This window comes from Apteryx mantelli, chromosome 16, assembly GCF_036417845.1.
Source record: "Apteryx mantelli isolate bAptMan1 chromosome 16, bAptMan1.hap1, whole genome shotgun sequence".
NCBI lineage: Eukaryota > Metazoa > Chordata > Aves > Apterygiformes > Apterygidae > Apteryx > Apteryx mantelli.
In genome coordinates this window covers 18,842,716-18,860,216 of record NC_089993.1, presented here as the reverse complement: position 1 = coordinate 18,860,216, position 17,501 = coordinate 18,842,716, and the positions used below count along the sequence as shown (strand labels likewise).

The following is a 17,501-nucleotide window of genomic DNA, read 5'->3' as shown; positions in this document are numbered from 1 at the left end:
GCTCTAAAGTCTGCATGAGGGAGAAAAGCACCTTTAACTTTGCAGCAGTTCTTTGCTATCAAGCATAAATCTCTGGTGTACGGTCAGGAGAACCCATGTTCCATTTTATGGTACCCTCACTCCCACTATTAACAGCTGTAGCCTAAAAATACAGGCGTGCTGGCTAAATTAACAGGATTAAGAGGCTTTGTAATGCAGTATGGAGCTGACCAAAGCATGGCAGAAGCCTGGGCAGCAGTCTCCTAATGGCAATAGCAGTAGAAAGCAAGCATTTGCATAGCGTACAGCAGCAGGTTAAGTGTTGCCGATAGCATTAGCTCTTACTAGATTTACTGGTTTAAACTTGGTTAGCGTTCAGCTAGCTGAGCAGTTCAAGCCGTTAGGTAAATGGCACGAGCTCAGCATTCAGACAGAGCACGTACCACAGTCTGCAAGCAGGCAGGTCCGCTGCAGTGCTAGGCCCTTTATGCAATAGTTAGTTTGTAACAGGAGGAAGAGGGCCTTGCACAACAGGGTCTGAACACTGCCAAGCTCTCTGCATAGGGGGAGGGCCGCCTGGGCCAGCGCTGCGCTGGTCTCGGGCATGCCACCACAACAGGCGGCTCGCTTCAGCCCTTATCACGAGAACGGAGACAAAACCGAGATTTGACACAAGAGAACCATTATACGCAGTGAAGGTTTATTCTCATCACTAACACTTGGGAACTGATTTGGAGGAACAAAACTAAGTAATTCTTCAGACTGAAGGAAAAGTACAGGTTTTTTTCCTCCTACAAACAAGATAGCTATAAAGAAAACTAAACCACAGTAGGTGCTCACATTGAAGTCCACAGGATTTCTCCATCTCTACCAGAGTGCAAAACCAGCATAGCTCTTCCATTAAACATAAGAATATACTCCTTAGCACTCAGATTAGAGCCAGAACCAAAGTCCATTAGCAGCCACTCAAAAAAAAAACAAAACCACCCAACCCAAAGAAAACATACCTTCTTTATATAAAGAAGCATAAACCAATTCAGTTCTTGCAAGCCTTCTGCTCAGAGAATCATTCGTATCCTAGCCTCCTGCCCCATAGTAGGAGGCTTCAGGGGACCAGGAGCTCTAGACAGCAGCAATACATGCATAAGAAAGGTCACCTGAAGAACTGGAAGGGGTGTTTGTTGTAGAGCAGCGAGGATCTGCACAGAGACCCTGGCAATGACAGCACTGACCCATCTGCCCAGGAGGTGGCACACAGCCATGCTGCAGCCTCCATCAAGGGACTGATATGGAGTCTCCTGGCAGCCAGCAGCTCTTTTCCTGCCGCCCTCCTGTACCTCCCCCACCACGTTGTGGTGCTTGCAGCAAAACAGTATTTTTGGAAAAGGGACTTGAAGCCATGGCACTACAGTCAAAGAAAGAGCCTCTGCGTTTGGACAGAGCTGATATTGGCAGGACAAACAGCTAGGGGTGAGCTCGCCCCTTTTGGCAGCTGGAAGGATTTCCAAAGAATAAAACCCACAGTCCAATTTGCTATACCTTCGGATTGGCAGCATCCTGGCCTGCAGGTCTGGAGATAGGGCTCCCACCCTTCCCCCAAAGGCAAGCTGAGAGCATGGCACAGTACAGCTAAATTCAGTGCTGGTGAAAGGACTCGCTCAGCACCCAGGACACTGAAATCCAGCAAGCCGAGAGGTCTGCAGGACACAGCAGCAGCAAGGGATTGTTCCCTTCCAGCTCACCATCAGGCACCGGGATCTGGACCACCTGCCCCAGGAACCAGGGGAACTTCAGCCCTGAAGCCCACTCAGGCCTTGGTTTCAGCGTGCTAGGGAAGCCTTACAGCCACAACGGCAGTCTGGTGCAGACAGTAGTTCACCAGGAACTGGACAGAGACCAAATTTGCTTCACATTGGCTCCCAGCACCCAGCAGATGGGACTCACCTTTAGGTACTAGAGGCATGGGCTGTACTTGACCCAAGTAAGGCAGAACCTCACAGTGAAAGTCTTCTTATGCCATCACCCATCTCTTTTCAGGCACATTTTATTCAGATAGGGAATACTTTTGCTCATAAAGTGCAAGAATTTTGCCTCTGACTAGTCAACTAGAAACATTGCAACCCTCACAGCAGGGAGCAGCAGACAGATGAGTGGCAGCCTACGTTCAGGAGCTCTCAATGTACCAGTCATTTCTCCTTCAGCAGGAGTTCTGGCTCAGATACAGCCCTGTAGAGCATGAAGCCCATCTCATCGATTTCCTCTTCCAACAGCTCGCAGAAGAGGTTGATTTTGTGGTTGAAATAGGAAGGAAGGACCCCTTTCTCCAAATAGCCTACCAGCTCTTCAAGGACCTGCTGGAACCTGGCAGCAAGGCTTCCCTCTGCCCAGTCTGAACTGGTAGCACTGAGGTGGAGGACAACATGCATCAAGGGGCCGCCACTCAGTTTGCGCAGCGAGGGATGGCTTTTGCAGACACCATTCAGGATACGGAGGCAGTACTGCCTAGCCCCACAGTCACCAGCATCCAGCTCTTTCACCTTTGAGACCTCTGCCTTGTAAAAGCTCTCAAGCCAGAGGTTTTCCACCAGTCCTTCAGGAGGAGCAGCCAGAAGAACCTTGTTCTCCATTTCTACCACTGGGAAGAGGGTCACACTCAGCTCAACCTGATCATGTTTAACTTCCAGCTTCAGTTCTTCGGAGGCTACAACTGGTCGGATGACGCTCCCCAGCAAGCTGCCTATGGCAGGCCAGTTGATGGAGGCCATCAGCATCTTGTGGAGCATCTCATTGAGCGCGTTGGAGGAGAGGTACCTGCCCACAATGAACCTGTCCCAGGGGCTGCGCCCACGAGGGAAGTACTCCAGATCAGTCCTCTTGATCATCCAGTACTGGGGGTTTCTCACAACAGTCTCCTCTCCTGGGATGAGGCTCCAGAGCCCAGGGTCAAGGACCACCGGGAGCATGAAGTCAACACGGTCGGCAGTGAGAGCCCCGAGGCCATCGAGCAGGGGACCACTGAGGAAGAGGCTGCCGAAGGGCAGCTCCGAGCACTTGCTCTGCAGGAAGTTCTGCAGTTCTGTGCAGATGCCTCTGGCCAGCTGCTGCGCAAGGGCCACTTGCTCCTCGGGGATGGCGAGGTGGCTGCTGTAGTGCAAGAGGAGTTTCTCCTGCAGCGTGAGGCAGCGCTGAGGGCCGGATTCAACCTGAAGAGTCTCCAGAGGGGCAGAACAGTCCCTGGGCTCTGCAAAGAGGGGATGGGGCAAGGGGAAGGAAGAAGTCAGCAAGGGCAAACAGCTGTAAGTGGATCACCTACAACACACAGCAGCAGCTTCTCCTGCCGCATCCAAGGGGAAGGCCCAAGCCGAAAGCTCAAGTCTCAGCCCATCTGCCCTTGGACACAAGGCCGATGTTACCATGAGGGGCATCGCTAAGTATTTTGATATTAACAGTCCCTTTCAGCCAAGGCAGAGCTCGAACTAACCTTAAAACCATACAGCACCCAGCGTGACCTCCTGGCTAGAGATGGATAAATGAACAATCCTGCTCGGGGCCAGAGAGCTCCTGTGAGTCTGGTATCTCAGGATCAGCCCTGCACCAAGCTGGGCAGGTTTCCTGCTAATAAAAATGCCGTCTTTGTACCCAGCTGGCTAAGCCAGCGTTTTTCTAAGGCGATTCATGAGCACACCTTCCTCTCTAGATAGAGAGCTGACCCAAAAACGAGCACAGCAGATACTGCTCAAACAGAAACAAAGCCCAGGCAGCCTTCTACCATGACGCGTTTGCCGAGACGCTCGGGGCATTATCGGAGGTGTTATTACTGCAGGCATTGCCTAAAAAGGGGCCGCAGCTGGGGAGCCTCTCGTGAGGAAAGTCATAATCAGGTCAGCTTTCCGGTTACCGAGCTAAAAATAACCCAGGGCTCCCAGACAGGCAGGAGCAAAGCACAGTCAGCCCTGTCACATCAAGGTGATCTTCAGCAGCCCTGCGCACACAGGGCACAGCACCGTCCTGGGCGCAGAGGGGGCCACACGTGCCACCGCGAGCCTCACCTGGCACCGGCGGCCGAGCGGGCAAGAGCAGAGGCTCGCTGAGGTCCTCCCTTCTCTGTTTCTTGGGGGGGTTTTGCGTTGCTTTGATCAAGGCCAAGTCCTGCCAGCTCTCCTCCAGGGTCTTCTGTTCCGCTTTAGGATCGCCTTCATCGCGAGGGCTGGTGGCTCGGTCTATCAGCTGTGGGGAGAGACCAAAGGAAGAGATGCACGAATGCATCGCTGCTCTTAGCAGCTGTAATTCCCTGACTGCATCCAGCTCTGGGCTGGCGCACAAACCCAGACAGGGAGGCCCTGCGACGGATCGCTCCTGCAGGGTGTTCCTGCTTGCAAGCGCAGAATCTGCAGTGCCAAACGGTCAGGTTCAAAGGCCAAGTTGTTCTAGCCGTGGCATCCTTACAAACCACGGCTCTTCGTGCAAATACAATGAACTTCCCCAGACCTGGAAGGGAAAATCCCAGGCACCCGCCCCCCTTAGCAGAAGATTGCCCCTATTGCCAGGGAAAAGAGACGATCCAGGATCCACAACAAGGAAAATCAGTGCGGACAAGTTATTCTCTTAGTAGCACTTCCCCGCAGTCACACTCCAAACCAAGGGGGCAGCAACCCCTCCGATACGTGTGGGGGAAAACACCACCACGTGCAGGGCTCCTACTAGCCTAAAGAGAGAGGGTTAGAGAGCCACAAAGATGTGCGTTACCTTCCTGCATGTTTTAAATAGGAAAAAACCCAGCTGTCTATATGGGAATCAGGCCTGCGGTGCCCTTCTGGAGCAGACAGTATCCCTGACCCACCAAACGAGCGGTTCTTCAGGCCAGAAGTGCTGCAGGGATTCATATACCCCTGCAGGGTGGAAGCAGGCAGCCCCAGGCCCACAGTGCAGCAGTGGGGACTGGCAGCGTCTTTGCTAGACTCGAGGGACCAGATCCACAGCTTGGAAAGAGCCAGCAAGGCCGGGGGCACCTCTTAACCTGCTGCCGTCGGGGAGCAAAACGGCTCCTATCCAGGCAAAGCCGGCTGCTCCGGACCCCAGCCCGGCACGCGCGCGCGTGTCCGGCAACGGCGGCTTCCCGCGAGCCGGCCTTACCCGCTTGACGGCCAGCGTGGCGATGGCGAGCACGGCCGCGCCGCCCACGCCCAGCACCAGCCTGGCGTTGGCCAGCAGAAAGTCCACGACGCTGCCCAGCCCGCTGTCGTCCTGCCGCTTGCCCCGCTTGTGCCCGAACTCGGCCATGGTCGGTCGGTCGCCCTGCGGAGGAGGAAGAGGAGAGAGGACGGGAGCCTTCGGGAAAAGCAGCCCTCGGGCTTCGCGGGCAAAGCGGGGCAGCAGACGCCGGGCCGCGGGGGCTCGCGGGGGCCCCGGCGGGGGGGGGCGCAGGCTGCAGGCACCGCGGCGGCGGCAGGGCTGCCCGTGCCCGGGGCGGCCGCTCGGGCAGAGCAAGGGTCACTCGCGATAACAGCCGCCTCCCGCGCCGCCCTTGGCGCAGCCGTCCCGGCTCTGCCTCGGGGGGGGGGGGGGGGGGGAAGCTCGGCGGCACCGCGGGGTCCCGTTAGAGCACCCACGCGTCACGCCCCCCCCCACCCCCCACTCCCGGTGACACCCCGCCGGCGGCAGCGGCTGCTGCAGCGCCCCGGGGGCACAGGGACCCCCCCAAACCCGCTAGGCGGGACCCCGCGAGGTCCCCACGCCGCCTCCAGCACCAGCCCCCGGGGGCGCCGTAAAGACCCCACGCGAGACCCGCTGGCTCCGTGGGCACCGGCAGGGAGGAGACCTGCCCCCCCCCCCCCCAGCACTAGGCCGCACACCCCCGCTCGGGGCCTACCACCCCCCTCCCCGCGCGGAGCCCCCCCCCGCCCCCCGCGGGACCCCCCGCGCGCTCACCATGGCCCGGCGGCGCGCGCCGCGGCGCGCCCTGACGCCCCCCGCAGCCCCCGGCGCGGGCGCAGCCAATGGGAGCGCGGCGCCGCCCGCCCGCGCTCGGAAATAGAACGCCGCCGCCGGCCGCGCTGCCGTCACCCGCCTTAAAGGCGCCGCGCGGGCCGGGCGCTGCGCGGCTGCGGGCCCGGCGCGCCCTGCCGGCAGCGAGGGGGTTAAAGCGGCGCGGCGCGGCAGGCGGGGGCGGGGCTGCGGCGCGGCGGGGCGGCGGCGCGGCCCCCCCGGGTCCCTCCGCCCTTCCGCAGCGGCGGCGCGGCCATGGCGGCCACCGGGGTGCTGCCCTTCGTCCGCGGCGTCGACCTCAGCGGCAACGACTTCAAGGTGGGGGCGGGGGGCGGGGGGAGCGCGGCCGCGCGCGCGGGGCGGGGGGTGTCCGGGCCCCACCCGTCGGGCCCGGCGATCCCGGCCCTATAGGGCCCCACGGGACCCGGCGAGCGCCGCCCCGGGATCCCGCCCCGCCATCCCGGGGATCCCGATCCCGTGCGGCTGGGGGATCCCGCCCCCCGTCCCCCGATCCCGTGCGGCTGGGGGATCCTGCCCCGTCCCCCCCCCCGATGCCGTGGGGCTGGGGGATCCTGCCCCGTCCCCCCCCCCCGATGCCGTGGGGCTGGGGGATCCCGTCCCCCGTTCCCCGATCCCGTGGGGCTGGGGGATCCTGCCCCGTCCCCCCCCCCGATGCCGTGGGGCTGGGGGATCTCAGCCCCTGACCCCACACAGCCCCATAGGAGTTGGGGATTTCCACCTCCACTCATTTGGGTGGTCTCGGCCCCATGGGTCCCACAGAGGTGATGTTGCCCCCCAAGTCCTGATCCCGTAGCACCGGGCGATCCCGGCCCCCCAGGTCCTGATCCCGTAGGGCTGGGCGATCCCGGCCCCCAGGTCCTGATCCCATAGGGCTGGGTGATCCCGGCCCCCAAGTCCTGATCCCGTAGGGCTGGGTGATCCCGGCCCCCCAGGTCCTGATCCTGTAGGTCTGGGCGATCCCAGCCCCCAGGTCCTGATCCCGTAGCATTGAGCGATCCCAGTCCCCAGAACCTGATCCCGAAGGGCTGGGCGATCCTGGCCCCCCAGGCCTCCCTTGGCCCCATAGGGCCGGCTGATCTCTGGGCCCCACATCTCAACCCCACCGGGCCAGGCAGGCTCAGCCCCCCCCAACCCACATGGCCCCAAGGAGCCAGGTGACGTTGGCCCCCCAGGCGCTGACCCCATCGGGCTGGGCGATTTCGGCCCCCCAGTGCTCCCCGGGGCGGCTGCACCGCCTTCAGCTGGGCGTGCGGGGCTGGCCGGGGGGTCCGACCTGTTCTCACCCCTCCTTTCCCCCCCCCGTGCCCCCTCCTCCTCCTCGCAGGGCGGCTACTTCCCCGAGCACGTGAAGGCCATGACCAGCCTGCGCTGGCTGAAGCTGAACCGCACGGGGCTCTGCTACCTGCCCGAGGAGCTCGCCGCCCTCCAGAAGCTGGTGAGGGGCCGGGGGCGGCGCGTTTCGGGCAGGGGACGGGGCTGCGGGGGCCGGCGGGACCTGGCACGGCCATGCCGAGGAACCTGGTGCCTCCCGGCCTCGTGGCTCCTCGCCGGGCGCTCTGGTGTCTAATAATAGGGCTGAGCCATGAACCGTGGCTGAAATTGGATGCAGGAGCTGTTAGGGGAGGGATTGAGACAGGCTTGTGCTAGGTTTGATCTTGCTTTCTTGGAAAACCAGGCTAAAAACCGCGCTTAGGTCCTCTACCCTGTGACAGAAGGGAAGGGTGAAGGTTTGAGTTGGGGAAGGCTAAGTTTGGGGGTTGGGTTTTTTTTTTTCCCCCTCCCCCTTGCTAAAAGATATGAAAAGCAGCAGTTGGCAGCTGCCTGGCTTTGGTTTTGGGAGGCTCGAGGTCTGCGCAAGACCAGGCGCTCGGTGGAGTTGGTGGCTTAACCTCTGTTTTCGGCAGCGTCCTGCGGCGTGTTACGGACACGGTTAAATGGGTGTCAGCCAGTGGCGACGCTTTAAGCCCTGCCAGCAAGGCCGGTCACCGCGCCGGGTGTGCCTGCTTCGGTGGCAGGGTGGCTCCGAGCGCCCTTCCTCCGAGAGACGCCCTAACGCGGCCGCAGTGGGCGGGAGAAGCCCTGGGCGCTGCCGGGGACGGCGCTGCCCGGCGGCTACGGCTAGGTTTAAAATTTGGGCCTTGGCATCTCATCCGTAGCGTCCCAGCAGCGCTGCCCGGGTCGGGACTGAGCTCGCCCCGTGCCTCCGCCAGCCCCGTCTCACCCGCGACGCCGGAGCCCCCGTGGGCGCAGGGAGCCCGGCCGCTGCCCGGAGCCGCCCCGGCCGCTCTCCGCCGGGCGCCTGCCTTTCTCACGGGGGTTTCTTGGGGGTTTCTCCGCAGGAACATCTGTCCGTGAGCCACAACAGCCTCACCACGCTCCACGGCGAGCTCTCCGGCCTGCCCTGCCTGCGGGTAAGCGCCCGGCCCTGCGCGCCCTCCGTGTCCCTCCTGCAGCGAGAACTGCGGGCAGAGCCCTCCCGCCATCCCGTGCCTCGGTTTCCCCGGCCATCGGTGCAGACGTGCCTGGCCGGGCAGAGCTCAGCAGGGTTCCGGGTAGCTGCAGGCCGTGGCCCAGGCGCCGCATCAGGGCGCTGCGAGGGACCCGTCTGGGCTTTGCCAACCCCCAGCCCGTCTCTCTCCCCTTCCCAGGCGATCGTGGCTCGTGCGAACAGCCTGAAGAACTCGGGAGTCCCCGACGACATCTTCCAGCTGGACGACCTCTCCGTGCTGGTACGCGCGGCCCTTCCCTGCAGCTCTGCCTAGCCTCGGCTGCCGCGGGAGCCAGCCGGACTCCTGGGTTCGGCTCGCCCACCTCGGAGGCACCTCGCTCCCATCTGGGAGCGCACCGGGCTCTACACCCGCAGCAGGGCTGAGGGGCGTCTCGGGGGGAAGGTGCAACAAATCAGGTCCCAGCGCTGCCCGGCTCCCTTCAACTTTCCGGGCTCCTGGCTGTAAATGCCTTCACCGCAGCAAGAAATCCTGTCCCCTGTCGGATCCCACGTTCTGGCACGCACAGTCCAGGGGGAGGCAGGAGAGCCTGGAGGGGGCGGGTGGCCATGGGCAGGGATGGGGCAGGCCAAGCCCCCAGAGATACCACTTGGTCCTTGGGTTGGGGTGGTGGCTGCTGGGTGTTGGACCCTCCCTGGGATGGAGGGTGATGCCCGCTTTGCTCTTCCGTTTCCCCCCAGGACCTGAGCTACAACCAGCTCACAGAATGCCCTCGGGAACTGGAGAACGCCAAGAACATGCTGGTCCTCAACCTCGGCCACAACAGGTAGGTCCTGGCCCCCTCCATCCATCGCATCCATCATCCCTCCTCGCTCCAGGTCCGGCGCTCTGCCCTCTCCGTGGGGGCACCTGGAACTGGTGCAGGTGCTGGGCTGCCCTGAAGATCCCCATGTCCCCGCAGCATTGAGACCATCCCCAACCAGCTCTTCATCAACCTGACGGACCTGCTCTATCTCGACCTGAGCAACAACAAGCTGGAGAGCCTCCCGCCGCAGATGAGACGCCTGGTCCACCTCCAGACCCTCATCCTCAACGACAACCCGCTCCTCCACGCGCAGCTCCGGTAAGGCCCTGTTTTCCATGCAGGATCCAGCAATGCTGGCACAGGGCAGCATTCGGCTCGATGGCGCCCCAGCCCCAGGATCCCCTGCTGAGCCGGGGTCTGCGGCTGTGCCAGGGGCCAGCTCCAGCCCTGTCTCCATCTCTGACCCCGGTTCTCCTCGGGCCACAGGCAGCTCCCGGCGATGACGGCCCTGCAGACCCTCCACCTCAGGAACACCCAGCGCACGCAGAGCAACCTGCCCACCAGCCTCGAGGGCCTGGTGAACCTGGCAGGTAGGGCCAGGGCGCGCGGCCTTGCAGTACTGGCGTCCCCGGTCTCTCCCAGCCATGGTACGGGGCCAGCCAGTGGCCTCACCCCGCCGTCTTCCCCTAGACGTGGACCTGTCCTGCAATGAGCTCAGCCGCGTCCCCGAGTGCCTCTACACCCTGAGCAGCCTGCGGCGCCTCAACCTCAGCAGCAACCAGATCTCGGAGCTGTCTCTCTGCATCGACCAGTGGACCCAGCTGGAGACCCTCAACCTGTCCCGCAACCAGCTCACCTCCTTGCCCGTACGTAGCGTCCCAGCCCGTATGTCGCATCCCTGCTCCTGCCTCCGCGCTGCCTGGCCTCACCCCACCGTCTCCCTCCTTCCCCAGTCGGCCATCTGCAAGCTGACCAAGCTGAAGAAAATGTACCTGAACTCCAACAAGCTCGACTTCGACGGGATCCCCTCGGGCATCGGCAAGCTCACCAGCCTCGAGGAGTTCATGGCAGCCAACAACAACCTGGAGCTCATCCCCGAGAGCCTGTGCAGGTAGGGGAGAGCTGTGCCATCCCCGAGAGGTGACACAGAGGCTGCATTACAGGACCTGCGTGGGGACAGGAGGTCCCCGGCATCCCCAAATAATGTGTCCCGGGCCAGGGGCCCCAACCCAGCCTTTTGCCAGCATCTTCCTGCCCCACAGGTGCTCCAAGCTGAGGAAGCTGGTGCTGAACAAGAACCGCCTGGTGACGCTGCCGGAGGCCATTCACTTCCTGACGGACGTGGAGGTGAGAGCCCAGACTCCCCCTCTGCCTCAGGGCTCACCGCAGCGCCAGCGTGTCCCTGGGGTCCCAGGCCTGGCGGGAGGGATGGTCAGGAGGTGAGAAGGGGGTGCCTTGGGGCCAAAAAAATGCACCCTGGGGCACAGTTCAGCTCAGGCACATGGTTTATTGAGGTTCCCTCCACATCCCCTTGCTCCCACCGCACCCCATGGTGCTCCAGAGGTCCCCGAGGAGGTGCAAATCCGCCCCAGAGCAGGGCCCACTCCCCGGTCCCAGCCCTCAGCATCCCTGCGAGCCTGCGCTTTGGAGCGCTGAGGTCTCCCATCCTCTCCTCGGCAGATCCTGGATGTGCGCGAGAACCCCAACCTGGTGATGCCCCCGAAGCCGGTGGACCGGACGTCGGAGTGCTACAACATCGACTTCTCCCTGCAGAACCAGCTGCGCCTGGCGGGAGCCTCCCCAGCCACCGTGGCGGCCGCGGCGGCAGGCGAGTGCGCGGGGACGCGGGCGAGAGCCCCTGCCCTGGGCAGCGTGCCGAGAGAGGCTGGGATTGGAGTGGGGGAGGACAAGGAAAAAGCCCCGACGGGCGAGCGTGGCACGCCACGGTCGAGGCGTGGGTTTCCTGGCTGCGTCTCACCCCATGCCCCGTGTCCCCAGGGAGCGGCACCAAGGACCCCCTGGCCCGCAAGATGCGGCTCCGGCGGCGCAAGGACTCAGCTCAGGATGACCAGGCCAAGCAGGTGCTGAAGGGCATGTCGGACGTGGCCCAGGAGAAGAACAAGAAGCTGGAGGTAGGATCTGGGGCAGGGAGGCGGGATGGCAGCCGCTCCGTGTCCCTGGCCAGCCCCAGCATGGTGACCTGCCCCCCGTCCCCGCAGGAGAACGGGGACACACGGGCACCGGACCTGAAGACGCGCCGCTGGGATCAAGGCTTGGAGAAGCCGCAGCTGGACTACTCGGAGTTCTTCAGCGAGGACGTGGGGCAGCTGCCCGGTGTCTGCGTCTGGCAGATCGAGAACTTCGTGCCCACGCTGGTGGACGAGGCTTTCCACGGCAAGTTCTACGAGGCTGACTGCTACATCGTGCTCAAGGTACCCGGGGAAGCACCAGGGCCCCCCACCACCTCCTGCCACCCCATCCCCGGACTGCCGCCGGCCCATCTCATGCGTTGTCCCTCCCCAGACCTTCCTGGATGAGAACGGCTCCCTGAACTGGGAGATCTACTACTGGATCGGGCAGGAGGCCACGCTGGACAAGAAGGCCTGCTCCGCCATCCATGCCGTCAACCTCCGCAACTACCTGGGGGCCGAGTGCCGCAGCATCCGGGAGGAGATGGGGGATGAGAGCGACGAGTTCCTCCAGGTGAGGCTGCCCTGACCCCCCTGCCAGCCCCCCAACCTCCCTCTCCCACCCTGACCCCCTCCCTGCCCCCAGGTCTTTGACCACGACATCTCCTACATCGAGGGTGGCACGGCCAGCGGCTTCTTCACCGTTGAGGACACGCACTATGTCACCAGGTACCACTGGGGCAGGGGTTTGGGGTCCCAACAGCCCTCAGGCTGGGGGAACGTGCGGGGCAGGCAGGGCCGCACGTCCCACCGTGATCGTCTCTCCCCCAGGCTGTACCGCGTCTACGGGAAGAAGAACGTCAAGCTGGAGCCGGTGGCGCTGAAGGGGACATCACTGGACCCCCGGTGAGCGGAGGTGACAAATGGCCCCCCATGGGGGGGGACAGGGCACTGGTGGGGTCCAGCGAGGACTCTCTGACCACAGCTCTGGGGTGAGAAACAGCAGTGCCAGCACCTTCCTGCAAGGACATGGGTTCAAACCCTGCTCAGGCCATGGGTGGTGCCGGGCTGGTGGCCCCACCAGCTGCAGTCCCCTGCCCTGCGAGGAGCGGTGCCCCGCAGCGGAGGGGCCGCCCCATCCTGGAGACATGGGGGGGACGCTCGGTGTGCCCCGCTCTCTCCCGACCGCGCTCTTACCCCTGCCTCCACCAGGTTCGTCTTCCTCCTGGACCACGGCCTCGACCTCTTCGTGTGGCGGGGGAGGCAGGCGACGCTGAGCGGCACCACCAAGGCCAGGTAGGGCTGGTCAAGGGGGATGAGGCAGCACCCCGGGGTGCGACAGGGGCGCTGGGCACCCGCTCACCCCCTTGCCCGCCTCCGCCGCAGGCTCTTCGCCGAGAAGATCAACAAGAACGAGCGGAAGGGCAAAGCGGAGATCACGCTGCTCGCCCAGGGCCAGGAGACCCCTGACTTCTGGGAGGTGCTGGGTGGGCAGCCCGAGGAGATCCGGCCCTGCGTCCCCGACGACTTTCAGCCGCACAAGCCCAAGCTCTACAAGGTGGGGTGCCGCGGGGCTGCCGAGAGCCCCCGGGGCTGCTGGAGCCCCCGCACCTGCCCTCACTCCTGCCCCTGCCCCTCCGCAGGTCGGCCTGGGCCTGGGCTACCTGGAGTTGCCCCAGATCAACTACAAGCTCTCGGTGGAGCACAAGAAGAGGCTGAAGGCTGACCTGATGCCGGAGATGCGCCTGGTAGGGTGGCATGGGGGGGGGGGGTGCTCCCAGTCTGACCAGTGACGCTGGCTTTGTGCCCTGCCTGCCTCCAGCTGTGCCCTGGGGCGGCAGCACGGAGCGGGAGAGCTGGGTCCGTCCAGTGGGACCCTGGGTGGGGGTTGCTCTGCTCTTCCCAGCTCTGTTTTGGGAGCAGGTAGGGAGTTTTCCAGCCTGGGAAGCCTGCTCGGTGCCAGCGGGCGCCTGAACCACCACCCTGGTGCTTGCAGCTGCAGAGCCTGCTGGACACCAAGAGCGTGTACATCCTGGACTGCTGGTCCGACGTCTTCATCTGGATCGGGCGGAAGTCACCGCGGCTGGTGCGGGCGGCGGCGCTGAAGCTGAGCCAGGAGCTGTGCGGCATGCTGCACCGGCCCAAGCACGCCATGGTCAGCAGGAACCTGGAGGGCACCGAGTGCCAGGTGAGGCCGCAGCCGGGTGCCGGACAGGGGAGCCGCGCGGCGTAGGGTGCCCCTTCCCCGCCTGCAAATGGGCACAGACCCCCCCACCCTTGGCGAGGGTGCCGGGTGCCCGGGAGGACGCCGCGGGCGCGTTACCTGCTGACATGCCACACTCCCCGGCCCAGGTGTTCAAATCCAAGTTCAAGAACTGGGACGACGTCCTGCGGGTGGACTACACCCGCAACGCCGAGAACGTGCTGCAGGACGGCGGCCTGGCCGGCAAGGTCCGCAAGGACGCCGAGAAGAAAGACCAGATGAAGGCCGACCTCACGGCGCTCTTCCTGCCCCGCCAGCCCCCCATGCCCCTGAGCGAGGTAGGGCCGGGCAGGGTGGGTGGGCACCATCCTGCGCATCCTCCCCACCCCGGCGGTGGGCTGGCCACGGCGCTAGCCCCAAGCTAGCCACCCCCCAGCTGACTGAACGCTTGGGGCTGCAGGCGGAGCAGCTGATGGAGGAGTGGAACGAGGACCTGGACGGCATGGAGGGCTTCGTGCTAGAGGGCAAGAAATTCGCTCGCCTGCCCGAGGAGGAGTTTGGCCACTTCCACACCCACGACTGCTACGTCTTCCTCTGCAGGTGACACCCGGCTCTTCCCTTCTCAGGGGCTGCTGGACCCTCCCAGACCCTATCTCCCTGCCTGGGGCTGCCTAGACCCCCAGCCTGCCCCATATCCCCCACGTCACCCCCCTGTCCCTGCCCTCAGGTACTGGGTGCCAGTGGAGTACGAGGATGAGGAGGAAAAGAAGAAGAAAGGCGAGGGCAAAGGGGAAGAGGAGGGCGAGGAAGAAGAGGAGGAGAAGCAGCCTGAGGAAGACTTCCAGTGCATCGTCTACTTCTGGCAGGGCCGCGAGGCCTCCAACATGGGCTGGCTCACCTTCACCTTCAGCCTTCAGAAGAAGTTTGAGAGTCTCTTCCCCGGCAAGCTGGAGGTGATGCCCTACCCTGCCCTGGAGTCTCCCCCTGCCCTGGGGGACCCCCCCCCCAAACCTGCCCTGGGGATCTCCAGCCCCATGGGGAATCTGCTCCTGGGGGTGGTAACACGGGGTCCCCCAAGCCCCCCAGCCTTGCCTCCCTGCTCCCCCGTGCCCTCTCTGCCTAGGGGCAGCGGTTGTGGTGGAGATGAGGCTGGCTCTGTGGTGCCAACAGACCCTCCCACCTTGTACCCGGGTGCTGGCATTCCTGCACGGTTGGGCCTTTGGGGGGGGGGGGGGTCAGTTCGGGGTGCCCATGGCTCCACTGACGCCCATCCCTGGCCAGGTCGTGCGCATGACCCAGCAGCAGGAGAACCCCAAGTTCCTCTCGCACTTCAAGAGGAGGTTCGTCATCCACAGGGGCAAGCGGAAGGACAGGGCCAGCCCGCCCCAGCCCAGCCTCTACCACATCCGCACCAACGGCGGGGCCCTCTGCACCAGGTGAGACACCCCCCCCACCCCCCCAGGGTGCTCCAGGCCAGGTGGCACCCGTGGGTGCTCTCTGCACACCCCAGCTCAGTGGGGGGGGACGTGCCAGTGGGCATGGCCACGCTGATGATGCTTCGTGGGGCTATTTTCTAGGTGCATCCAGATCAACACGGATGCTGGTCTGCTCAACTCCGAGTTCTGCTTCATCCTCAAGGTACCCTGGGGCTGGAGCACCCCGTGCCACCCCTCCCGCCAGCAGCAGCAGGCTGCTCGGCCCCATGTCCCCGGCGGGCAGCGCTGACCCTCTGCTCTCCCCCACAGGTGCCCTTTGAGAGCACCGACAACCAGGGCATCGTCTACACCTGGGTGGGCCGGGCCGCCGACCCTGACGAGGCCAAGCTGGCTGAGGACATCATGAACCACATGTTCGATGACTCTTACAGCAAGCAGGTGAGCCGGGGGGGCATGGGGCTGCCCCATGTGACGGTGGCACAACGGGGTTTAGACACTGTCTTACCTGGATGGGAGACGGCCGGTCACTGCCCCATCGGCCTTGGTGCCGGGGCTAAGCCCTGCCCCTGCCCTCGCAGGTGATCAACGAGGGAGAGGAGCCCGAGAACTTCTTCTGGGTTGGCATCGGCAGCCAGAAGCCCTACGATGAAGACGCCGACTACATGAAGCACTCCCGGCTCTTCAGGTGGGTCCCAGCCCGGGAGGCGATGCTCGAGCCTGCGCTGATCCCCTTCTTCATCCCGCGGTGCCCTCCGCCCGAGCTGAGTCCTAACAAACTCGCGTCCTTGATGGGCCCCCCTTTTCTGCTGACCGATGGCACTGGCTCTCCCTGCAGGTGCTCCAACGAGAAGGGCTATTTCTCTGTGTCGGAGAAGTGCTCAGATTTCTGCCAGGACGACCTGGCCGACGATGACATCATGCTGCTGGACAACGGGCGGGAGGTGAGCCCCGGGCGCGAGGCCGCCCTGCGACCGGTGCGGGGAGGGCAGCCGGGCCGGGGCCGGCTCCACCGGCGGCTTCGCGGCTGACCCTAGCTGTGCGGTTGACCCCACAGGTCTACATGTGGGTAGGGACCCAGACCAGCCAGGTGGAGATCAAGCTGAGCCTCAAAGCGTGCCAGGTAGGGCCCGAGCCACATTCGGGCATCTCCGCTTCCCCTTGGGATCCTGCACCCATCCCCCGTGGGGCAGGCGGGGCTGATCCTGCCCCATGCATAGGGGTGCAGAGCTCCCAGCAACCTCTGGCTCAGGGAAGACCAGGCTGGAGGCAGGTGAGGGCCGGGGACCCCGGGAAAACCCACCGCTGTGCTCTGCCCCAGGTCTACATCCAGCACATGCGCTCCAAGGACCCCGCGCGCCCCCGCAAGCTCCGGCTGGTGCGGAAAGGCAACGAGCCCTGGCCCTTCACGCGCTGCTTCCACGCCTGGAGCGCCTTCCGCAAGCCGCCCGCCTAAGGGCCGGCGGGTGCCCCGCGGGCTGGCCGCTTCCTCCGCGGGGCAGCCGGCCCTCGCCGGCACCCCCGCGCCGCGCACGCCTGCTCCCCGCCGAGCCGGCCCGCGGCCGCCAGAGCCGCTTAGCCCCGAGCTGGGGCCAGCGGGAAGCGCCAAGGTTGGGGGGGAGTGTGCTGGGGCTGTCCCGATCGTCCGTGCCCCCCCTGCTCCCGGCCCGGAGCCCAGCTCAGCCCCCTTCCCCTCCACGGGGACGCACGGGGCAGCGTGGGCTCCTGGCGCACGCCGGGTGGAGATGCCTCTGCCCCGACCAGCGCCGAGCCCCCCCCCACCCCACGACTGGGGGGCAGGAGCCCTTCCCAGTGCGTGGCGGGAGAGGATGCTTTGCTTAAGAGCATCGCGTGTCTGGGGCCGAAGCGGGGCGCTGACCCCCGGGCCCCACAGCCCACGCCGCTGTCACGGGGAGATGTCCCCCGGGCTCGGCCCAAGCCCCCGCAGGGGCCGTCTTTTCTGTACCATATCAATAAATGCTGCACTTGTCACCACGCGGCCGTGCCAGGCTCTGACTGCGCCCCTACACGCTCCTGCACGGGCCCCGGGACAGGCCCGGGGCAGCCCCCATCCTGCTCTGCCGCAGCTCGGGGTCCCCAGCGCCCAGCCCGGCTCTCCTGGAGGCCCAGTGGCACCCAGGGCCCTGCCAGCCCCCAGCCCTCCTGCCCCGTCCCCACCGGCACCAGCCTCTGGTCCTCGGCCCCAGCGCCCAGGCTGAGGCTCCCTGGACAGCGGCAGCCCCAGCACTTGATATTAAATGCTTTATTTTCAATATTAAAAACCAGTATTTTTAATAACTAAACAATGCTAAATTCATCTTACCAAAAAAAAAAAAATTGGGGGGGGGACGAGGTGTGGGAGGGTTGTTCTACCAGGGACGCTACAACCCCGGCCAGCAGCTACGGGGACCCGGGGCAGCGCTGCCTCTCCCCGGCCCCCTGGCCGCACACGTACCGCAAGAGAGCCCGGGGGGGGGGGGGGGGTCAGAAGAGGCCCCG

The 17,501-nt window shown here is 64.3% G+C and overlaps 2 protein-coding genes across 2 annotated transcripts; one reads left to right on the top strand and one right to left on the bottom strand.

Annotated features, from left to right (window-relative positions):
• Positions 1 to 658: 658 nt before the first annotated feature.
• On the bottom strand, positions 659 to 5,925 carry MIEF2 (mitochondrial elongation factor 2). Its single transcript, XM_067306398.1, has 4 exons — positions 5,908 to 5,925; positions 5,113 to 5,274; positions 4,029 to 4,206; positions 659 to 3,220 (listed from the first exon to the last, which is right to left on the bottom strand). Exons 1-4 carry the CDS (start codon positions 5,908 to 5,910, stop codon positions 2,166 to 2,168), a joined length of 1,398 nt encoding a protein of 465 aa, XP_067162499.1. The 5' UTR covers positions 5,911 to 5,925; the 3' UTR covers positions 659 to 2,165.
• A 273-nt stretch (positions 5,926 to 6,198) lies between these two features.
• Positions 6,199 to 16,997, top strand: FLII (FLII actin remodeling protein). Its single transcript, XM_067306528.1, has 30 exons — positions 6,199 to 6,282; positions 7,310 to 7,420; positions 8,325 to 8,396; positions 8,634 to 8,714; positions 9,173 to 9,258; positions 9,394 to 9,555; positions 9,724 to 9,827; positions 9,928 to 10,103; positions 10,191 to 10,348; positions 10,500 to 10,584; positions 10,918 to 11,065; positions 11,236 to 11,369; positions 11,457 to 11,669; positions 11,761 to 11,940; positions 12,013 to 12,095; positions 12,198 to 12,272; positions 12,579 to 12,662; positions 12,753 to 12,924; positions 13,010 to 13,114; positions 13,363 to 13,554; positions 13,719 to 13,907; positions 14,030 to 14,169; positions 14,297 to 14,522; positions 14,851 to 15,005; positions 15,147 to 15,207; positions 15,315 to 15,443; positions 15,584 to 15,690; positions 15,841 to 15,946; positions 16,060 to 16,125; positions 16,324 to 16,997. The coding sequence occupies exons 1-30, from the start codon at positions 6,220 to 6,222 to the stop codon at positions 16,456 to 16,458; spliced, it is 3,798 nt and encodes a 1,265-aa protein (XP_067162629.1). The 5' UTR covers positions 6,199 to 6,219; the 3' UTR covers positions 16,459 to 16,997.
• The last annotated feature ends 504 nt before the right edge of the window (positions 16,998 to 17,501 follow it).

Bases quoted from the DNA above. Each gene is read 5' to 3' on its own strand.
- MIEF2 (XM_067306398.1), bottom strand. The intron at 4,207-5,112 runs GTAAGGCCGGCT...CTCTCCCCACAG, and splicing joins CCACGCTGGCCGTCAAGCGG to CTGATAGACCGAGCCACCAG. The intron at 3,221-4,028 runs GTGAGGCTCGCG...CCCTCTTTGCAG, and splicing joins CGCTCGGCCGCCGGTGCCAG to AGCCCAGGGACTGTTCTGCC.
- FLII (XM_067306528.1), top strand. From the start codon at position 6,220: ATGGCGGCCACCGGGGTGCTGCCCTTCGTCCGCGGCGTCGACCTCAGC. The intron at 9,828-9,927 runs GTAGGGCCAGGG...GTCTTCCCCTAG, and splicing joins GGGCCTGGTGAACCTGGCAG to ACGTGGACCTGTCCTGCAAT. The intron at 12,273-12,578 runs GTGAGCGGAGGT...TGCCTCCACCAG, and splicing joins GGGACATCACTGGACCCCCG to GTTCGTCTTCCTCCTGGACC.